The 9,684-nt window shown below is 44.7% G+C and overlaps 1 protein-coding gene across 1 annotated transcript; it reads left to right on the top strand.

Moving 5' to 3' along the window:
• Positions 1–258: 258 nt before the first annotated feature.
• LOC133928883 (uncharacterized) lies at positions 259–1,578 on the top strand. Its single transcript, XM_062375390.1, has one exon. The coding sequence runs from the start codon at positions 294–296 to the stop codon at positions 1,446–1,448; it is 1,155 nt and encodes a 384-aa protein (XP_062231374.1). The 5' UTR covers positions 259–293; the 3' UTR covers positions 1,449–1,578.
• Positions 1,579–9,684: the final 8,106 nt, after the last annotated feature.

A 9,684-nucleotide genomic window follows, 5' to 3' on the forward strand; every position in this document is an offset into this window, starting at 1 on the left:
GAGCAGCAACATGTGAGAGGATAAGTACCAATTTGCATTTGAATACTGTAGCAACGACATTGTTTATGAAAAACTGTAACAAATTTATTACTTATACGGTACTATATCACTACTGTAATATTAAATCTCGTCCATCCATTTACTGATTCAAATGTTTATATTGGAATGAAGCTAGCTGTGAAGTCAAAAAGATCCGTACAGTTTTGAGTAAACCGCTCTGCACGGTCTCGCCCCAGGCCCCCCCCCCCCCCCCTCTTACGAGCAAGGAGGTCTTCCGTCCACTAGTTTCCCCAATGCTGACCGCCGTCCGCCGCCGCCTCCCTCACGGCATCCTAACCGCCGCCTTCTCTACCGCCACTTCCACAGCCGCCGACCAGACGATCCCCTACCTGATCTCCAGTTGCGGCCTCTCCCCCGCCGCCGCCGCCCGCGCCGCGCCCTCCGTCCGCCTCGCCTCCCCGGCCGCCGCCGCGCAGGCGGACGCCGTCCTCGCGCTCCTCCGCCGCTACGGCTTCTCCGACGCCGACATCTCCACCACCGTCCGCAAGCTGCCCGTCGTGCTCGTCTCCGACCCGGCCAACACGCTCCAGCCCAAGCTCGACTTCCTCGCCTCCGTCGGCTTCGCGGCGCCGCTCCTGCCGCGGCTCATCTCGCTCAGCCCCATCGTCCTCCACCGCAGCGTCCAGGACCACCTGGCACCTCTCTTCGCCTCCCTCCGCGAGGTCCTCGGCTCCGACGCCCGCGTCGTCGTCGCGCTCCGCCAGATGCCCTTCGTCATCCGATGCCAGCCCAAGTCCACGCTCTTCCGCGCGCTCCCGCTGCTCCGCGACGTCCACGGCCTCTCCCCTGGCGAGGTCTCCAAGGTCGTCGCCCTCCAGCCCGGCGTCATCCTTCAGGGCCCCGACCGCATCAACGAGATCGTGGAGGCCGTCAGGAACGCTGGCGTCGAGCCCGGAAGCCCCATGTTCGTCCACGTCTTCTCCATTCTCTCCAAGATGAAGACACCCACGCTGGAGAGCAAGATCGCGCTGTACCGGCGCCTCGGCTTCGGCGAGGACGGCGTCACCCAGATGATCCGGCGGTACCCGGGCTCGATGGCGGTCTCGGAGAGGAAGATCGAGAAGATCGTCGGGTTCCTGATCCGCAAGGCGGGGCTGAGCCTGGAGGACATCGTGGCCTACCCGGCCTTGCTCACGCGGAGCCTTGAGGCCCACTCCCGGAGGTGCGCCGTGCTCGCCGCGCTGAGGAGGGCAGGGAAGCGGCAGGGGCAGCACCGGCTGGCCGTGGTGCTCGTGTGCACCGAGGAACGGTTCCTTCAGGTGTATGTGCAGCCGCACCTGGAGGAGCTCCCTGATGTCCTCCGATCCAAGAACGGCGAGATCCCGTTCGAGGGCTTCGATGGGTCGGAGGAGCAACCTAAGCCGCCAAGGAAGAAGATGAGCGCATGATGCCATCCGCAGCTGTGGTTTGTTGGTTCTTGGTGGGTTCGCTCAGGCGTAGCAGTGTTCTATTTTTCTCAAGATGTTGTCTAGGAGCAAGGTTGCCAAGGAGAATAATGGCAATGCCATCAGTTCATTCTTTTGAGCTAATAGGTGCACATTTTCTTTACGTTGATCATTCAAGAATTTTGTGGTGTTTTGCTGTTACAGCTTTGCTACTTGCTAGTAAGCTGGTAATGAGATACATCTCAGACAAGTGTATGGGTAACTGACTTGGTAATGTTCACAATTTGAGGTGGTTTCAGTCATTAGAATGCTCATTACTAGATGATGAGTCTATTGATCAGGTACCTTGGTTAAAAAAATTAAAAGGTTCATTGATCAGGTTATATGAATGTATCATCAGTTGAAATGATCCCCTCCTTGGGATGAGACGAATTTGTTCCTTGATTGGCTGACATTCACCCGTGATCTCCACAAAGGGTGAAGAGGATGAGTTTGTTGGCGGATGAGCCATTGCAATTGTCCCTGTCCGCTTAGCCATTGCCGACTAAAAAAAAAAAACTAGGGATGGTTGTTTATACGTTGTTGAATAAGATAGGATTATTCTGGATAGATGTTGAATAAGATAGGATTATTCTGGATAGATAAGATGATTTGGATGAGATAGTACCAGGGTTCCAAAAACCGTCGGTAACCGCTCAAAAATCGCGGTTACCGACCTTCCCGGTCCGGTCCGGTTTCAAAAACCGCTTGGTAACCGAAATTTGAATTCAAAAAATTCGAAAAAATTAAAAAAAAATCAAAAAAAATCTTAAAAAAACTATACATAATTCTAAGAACTTCTGTGAAAATGTTTTTCAAAAATAATGTCGTTTGCATCATATTCTATAGGGAGAAAGTTTGAAAAAAATGAAAAAAATTGAAGCGCGCGGCTCAATTATTAACTCACGTTAAGGAAAAGTGTAACATGCAAACACATATTTTTCTTGTATAAAACGTATTTTAAGAGAATCTTTAAAATTGATTTCACTTTATTTAGAGTTTTATTAAATTCTCTATTATTTTTACAAAGTTCACAAGCATAAAGTGAATATGAAACATCACTGTAATTAATTTTTTCATATCTACTATTATTTTTTCTACGTAAATCATAATATAAATAAGCTAATGAAAGTGGTTTCACTAATTTTTAAGGTGTGATAGGTCAGTTATGAATTAATCTAGTCGCAACACATTTACACAATCATGCATGTTACAATAACTAATTCATGAGTTCATATATTTTTAAAAGATATAGGATCATGTAAGAAGACTAACAAAATTAGTTTCATGATTTTTGGATTAGCAAAGAGTAAACTATGCATTTACCTTGGTTTAACAAATAAAATTTCTCACAGAAAATTTTGAACTTTTTTATGAGTATAAATACTTTTATCATGTAGATCATGTTACAAGGAAGCCAACAAAATTTGTTTCACTTGATTTGAAGCTCGGATGAATTAGTTATTGATTTTACAAGATTGAACCCTTTTTTAGGTTTTTTGTTGAACTGCGCTGAAATTCGATAAAACCGCTCGATAAATCGAGAAAACCGAGCGGTTACCGACCCAAACCGCTCGGTAACCGACCGAATAAAAAATGCGAGAAAATCGCTCGGTAACCGACCCAAACCGCTCGGTTACCGAGAGGGCAAAAACATGATTTTTTCGCAAAAATTTAAAATTTGCCGAATGAATTTTCTCCGAATTTTTTTGAATTTTTGACCGGTAACCGTGGTTATCGCGCATTTTCGGTTACCGCCGGAGCTCGGTAACCGAGCTCCGGTCGGTAAATGGAACCTTGGATAGTACAAGTAGTATGTTTGGTTTGATGTATGTAATTAGGGATGAAAACGGACGGGATAAATCTCATATCATTCATTTTCTACATTTTTTTCTAATCGTTTTCGGATTTTTCGGGACTTAGGTGAAAAAGGGGTGAAAATGGTTTTGCAATTTTCCCGAATGTATTGTCGGTATCCCGATTTTAATAGGGAATTTTCCTTCGAAATTCCCGATTTTTTTATTGCAGGAGAATGAGAATGGGAAGAAAGAAATAAACAAGAAGTGATTCAGATATGAATCGTGATGAATGATACTTATAAGTTTGTAGGAACAAGAATGACGACTAGAGAGGGGTGAATATGCGTCTCAATAAATTTCTTTCGAAATAGATGGTCTTTTCCTATTTTTCACCCAACGCACCTCAAAACGTTCAAGCGGAAGCAAAATAATTAGAGAGACAAAGCAAGAAGACTATAGCAACATGACTCCACTAATGGAATATGAACCATATATTCCATTCAAGACCATTCCATATGTCTTTGTCCACAAAACTCGTAACTTTCAAAGAAACTAGAGAAGATGGACACCGAACAAGGTTATCCTCCAAGATGATAGTCTAGTGGCAAGGGTACTCAAGACCCGCTCAAATACATGAGTATGTGTGTAGGAACGAGAATGGTGACTAGAGGAGGTGAATAGGCGCCTCAACAAATTTCTTTCGAAATAGATGGTCTTTTCCTATTTTTCACCCAACGCACCTCAAAACACTCAAGCGGAAGCAAAAGAATTAGAGAGACAAAGCAAGAAGACTACTTCCATGGCAACATGACTCCATAGATGGAATATGAACCATATATTCCATGTGTCTTTATGCACAAAAACTCGCAACTTCCAAAGAAACTAGATAAGATGGACACCGGACAAGGTTATCCTCCAAGATGATAGTCTAGTGGCAAGGGGACTCAAGACCCGCTCAAATACATGAGTATGTGAGTGTTTAAGCCACTAGCATCAAGAAAAATAACCCTGCAAAGGTGAAATATTGCAGCTCAAAGAAAAAGATCACCGGGCAAGAAACCTCTCCAAATTGATGATCTAGAGGCAAAGGTACTCAAGACCCATGAGCATACACTTGTATGTGAGTTTTTATGCCTCTAGCAACAAGAAGAATGATATCACAGGGTGCTGAAATTTCAGCCCAAAAACCAAAACGAAAATCAAAACCGAAAATCGAAAAACTTGCAAACTTGCAAGGGAACCAATAGAGGGAAACTAGAAGGAGGGAAATTCAAGTATATGCAAAAATATAAACTTAATTACTCAAAGAGGTCAGCCCTATTTTAGGCGGATTACAAAGATTTATCTCTCAAAACTCTCACCTATTACATAGGCTAAGCACTCATCCTTCTCTCCTTAAAAACCTAGCTCTAAGGCTCTCAAATGAGTGGCACAAGGGGGCTCAAGTGGCTGGTTCAAAGCTCTCTCTAGCCCTACCCCTCTATTTATAGGTCTAGGAAACTTGGCCCTTAAGTTTTCTAGTTTTTCCTCAAAATACCCCTCTTTTATAGTGCACTCCTACTTACCACCGAGGGTATTTTGGTCCATTTTCTTCTCTATTCATCGGACGGCCGCGATGCCTTCACGACTTAGCCACTTGCTACATACTCCTCCAGTCCACCCACGGTTTTAAGGCCAAACCGCAAAACCGCCTGCACGCTTCTCAAAGCGTGACTCACCGCCTTGCTTACACCTTATGCAAGCGCTTCGATGTCGACGCGTGTACTCCGTCATGCGATCCTGACCGCCGGCAAGTTTCTCCCGCTCCCGATCCCTCGGGCCACCTTATCACTTGCACCGGCATCCCATTCGCTTGACTTTATCAACACGCCGTCTTCATCCGCCTTCAATGCTTTGCTTGACCTCCACGTGTTCAGCTAGGATCACCCTTGATTCCACCCAGCCTCCTTGATCGTCTGGCACCACCCTGATCATCCCGCCGTCGACCGCCAAGTTGCATCCATCACCTGCATACCATGAGACAAGCAAACACATATCTCCAACTCCAATTCCAATTAGTCCATAATCCATATTCTCAAATGAAATCTCAAATCAATTCAAATCACATCAAAGCTCATGCAAAACCGAAGATCATCAAACCAAATAAATGATAATGTCAATCACTCATCACAAGAAAACCAATGCACATTTCAACTTGGTTTCTCAATGTGAATTTTTAAGCCACTAGCATGAAGAAAAAAACAACCCTGCAAAGGTGAAAAATTGCAGCTCAAAGAAAAGATCACCGAGTAAAAAATCTCTCCAAGTTGATGATCTAGAGGCAAGGGTACTCAAGACCCATGAGCATACACTCATATGTGATTTTTTAAGCCTCTAGCAATAAGAAGAATGATCTCACAGGGTGCTAAAATTTCAGCCCAAAAACTAAAACGAAAATCAAAACCGAAAATCGAAAAACTTGCAAACTTGCAAGGAAACCAATAGAGGGAAACTAGAAGGAGGGGAATTCAAGCATATGCAAAAATATAAACTTAATTACTCAAAGAGGTCAGCCCTATTTTAGGCGGATTACAAAGACTTATATCTCAAAACTCTCACCTATTATATAGGCTAAGTATTCATCCTTCTCTCCTCTAAAACCCTAGCTCTAAGGCTCTCAAATGGGTGGCACAAGGGGGTTCAAGTGGCTGGATCAAAGCTCTCTCTAGCCCTATCCCTCTATTTATAGCCTAGGAAACTTGGCCGTTAAGTTTCCTAGCTTTTCCCCAAAATACCCCTCTCTTGTAGTCCACTCCTACCTACCACCGAGGGCATTTTAATCCATTTTCTTCTCCATTCATCGGACGGCCACGGCGCCATCACGACTTAGTTTCACCTCGACGCAAGCTTCGCGATGGTGCCACATACTCCTCCAGTCCTCCCACGGTTTTGAGGCCAAACCGCGAAACCGCCTGCACGCTTCTCAAAGCGTGACTCACCGCCTTGCTTACACCTTAAGCAAGCGCTTCGATGTCGATGCGTGTACTCCGTCATGCGATTCTGACCGCTGGTAAGTCTCTCCCGCTCCCGATCCCTCGAGCCGCCTTGTCACTTGCACCGGCATCCCCTTCACTTGACTTTGTCAACACGCCGTCTCCATCCGCCTTCAATGCTTTGCTTGACCTCCACGTGTTCAGCTAGGATCACCATTGACTCTGCCCGGCCTCCTTGATCGTCTGGCACCAAGTACTCCGCTTAGCCCCGATCATCCCGCCATCGACCGCCAAGTTGCATCCATCACTTGCACACCATGAGACAAGCAAACACATATCTCTAACTCCAATTCCAATTAGTCCATAATCAATATGCTCAAATGAAATCTCAAATCAATTCGAATCACATCAAACCTCATGCAAAACCGAAGATTATCAAACCAAATAAATGACAATATCAATCACTCATCACAAGAAAACCAATGCACATTACAACTTGGTTTCTCAGAGCTGTAGATTGGTGGAAGATTATTTGTCTTGTTGTTTTGGTTTGTATTAAGCTATTATTGTAACATGTGTGTTAGTGTATGAGTGTGTCTATTTGTGACTCAGTGATTGTGTGTTGTGTCGAGTACGACTATTTTTCAGTTGAGATTTATATTATTACATAATCTATTTGTATATGGTATGAATTGTTTTTGTTGGTGTAAATTAGTTATATGTCACGTCAATACTTGAAGTCATAGTTCTACATGTCAGTGTTCCCGATTTGAATTGTTCGGATTGGTTCGTTTTTAATATCCCAACATTCCTGAGTTTGTACCTATTTCTGGTTTTCCCGTTTTCGATTTCGTTTGTGAGAGAAAATATGAAAATAAAAATTGTTAGGGGTTTTCCTGACCGTTCCCATTCATTTTCATCTCTATATGGAATGATATATGATAGTGTTTGGTTGGATGTATGAGATGCATATATGAATGTGTTTAGTTGCTACAAAGATTAGCACTATATCTATTTATAATTTAATTTCTTTATAATTATAATTATCAACAAATTATTCTAATTAGTACTAATATTTACTAATTACAATTAATTATAATTTAGCATATCACTATTCATCACCCATAATAATACTTAATTATGGCTAATAACATCTAATTGTAAATAATACATTGCTAATTGTTCTTAATTATTACTAATACTCACTAATCATCACTAAGTACATGTAATTACATGAGCTGACAGAGCTTGTACGAGGTCGTTCGGCGTATATTTAATAGAATATTACTAGAATCTGTATCATCCTATTCTAAACGAGTTGGTATAGTTCATCCAATCAAACACGGGCATGACTATATATCATGTATCATTCCATACATATATCATCATGTGCAATAATCAAACATTACCTTAGCAGCACTCAAAATAATCTATTCAATATATAGAATAATCGTTGTGCAACCTGGCAAAGGACCATCCAAATATGCAAGAAAATGCAAGAAATAGAAAAAGTTCATCATAGCAACGCTTTTCTCCTTTTTTTTAGAATGAGCATTGTTAACTATCTGCTTCAAAAAGGATGGTTGATTGAATCGAAACCTACACACTACTAATACTTTGTCATGTTTGGGCTTCGAGAAACTGAGGACCTTTCCGATTGGGATGCAATCTGATTTTGTTGGAACAAGTGAACTGTTTTTTATCCCAATCTTCGATTCTAGGATCTTTCACTTGCATTTTCTTTCGTTCAGTCTCGGTTTAGAGTCTAAAGGGCCAAGCAAAAGAGAATTTACCGTCCCCGCAGCCTGTGAGAACCTAAAATACAGGAATTGTGATATTGAACACTCACATAATCTCGATTTGATTTTTTACTCCTCTTTCTTCCCTGGAATCAGATAAGAAATCCTCAGTTTCACATAGTTATGATTTCATTGCTAGAAACAATACAATACGATGGAAATTAATGGTCAAAGTTGAGTGTTGGAAACCGCACCAAGACAAACCGCGTATCTTTAAGTGTAATTCTTGAATGAGGGGAGTATTACTGGGATGTTGCACCACTGGATTCTAGACCTCAGGTCCAACTTCAAGATGATGTGACGCTGATTGGCCAATGCCATCCCTCGAAACGACAACGTAACCCAATTTAGGTGCACCGGAATCGTAATGCGACAGAACTCTACCATGCAACAAACTTCAAATCCTGAAACTATTACAGTACGTACTAGTTGCCCTGCAAGGGGTGCGGATCGGGGCGCCCCTGCAGCTGCCCCATTGCCCTGTTGCTGCCAAATGAGGGTGGTGGATCGAATTGCTCCGTGCACAGGCCCGGCTAGCATGAACCGTGGGTAGGGATAGCAATTTAACCCGATTATCCGGTTACTCGTGGGTAAATATCCTAATAAGGTTGGGTATGTTTCAGATTTGCTACCCTTAGGGTGAAAAACTCTATCCGATGGATATACGACCACAGATACGGATAAGACTTTCTCGTACCTATGACACTCGTTTACCCATCTAAACATATGACATGTGGGCCCATTTACGAGTCCATCACCCATTCATCTGCCCATCACCCCCGAGGCCCTCACCAACCAACGCACAGTCACCAACCTCGGCTCTCCACTTCTGCGTCCTTCATCCTCCATCCACTGCCCGAGAGCCTCACCCGCCCGCCGCATAAGAGCCTCGCCGCCCGAGATCCTCACCGCACTAGAGGCCAGAGCCCGCTCACAGCTAGCGACATCGGATCCATCCTCACAGCCGCCGCCCGAGATCCCCACCACCCCGCCGCTCGAGAGCATAGCCACCCTGTCACTTGAGAGCCCCGCCACCTGAGAGCATAGCAACCCCACCGCCTGAGAACCTCGCCTCCCGAGATCCTCACCACCCCTAAAGGCTAAAGCCCTATCGCCCAAGATACCCACCGCCAATGGAGCCCGAATTTGGTTCCTCCCTGCGACCGCCGCTCTAGAGCCCCACTGCCCGATATCCCCACCCCTAGCGATATTGAATCCCGATCTATCCTCATTGCTGTAGTTCAAGATCCCCGCTGCACCAGAGCCACCGGCGACGCCCGATTCTCGATCCGCCCTCATGCTGACATCCCGATATGGCGAGTAAATGGGTATGCCCACAAGCAATGGGTACCCACGGGTGACAGCTTTGTTCTCGGCTCTTCACCCATGGCTGCTCACGGGTATGCCCGCAAGAGAGAAAAAAATTGATGGATACGGGTATAAGAGAGCATTACTCGTACTCATCACGTCTTATTGCCATCCCTACCCACCCGATTGCCATCCCTACCCGTGGGTAGCATGTGGGTCCTCGTATGCTCTGCCCACATACACGCTAGCTGCTGCCCATGTGCACAGGCCTGACCAGCATGACCCGTGGGTAGCCAACCAGATTTGTTTAAAAAAAATGTTG

This window comes from Phragmites australis, chromosome 9 (genome assembly GCF_958298935.1).
Source record: "Phragmites australis chromosome 9, lpPhrAust1.1, whole genome shotgun sequence".
NCBI lineage: Eukaryota > Viridiplantae > Streptophyta > Magnoliopsida > Poales > Poaceae > Phragmites > Phragmites australis.

What these genes read in the sequence shown, in the direction of transcription:
- LOC133928883 (XM_062375390.1), top strand. Translation starts at nt 294, where the DNA reads ATGCTGACCGCCGTCCGCCGCCGCCTCCCTCACGGCATCCTAACCGCC.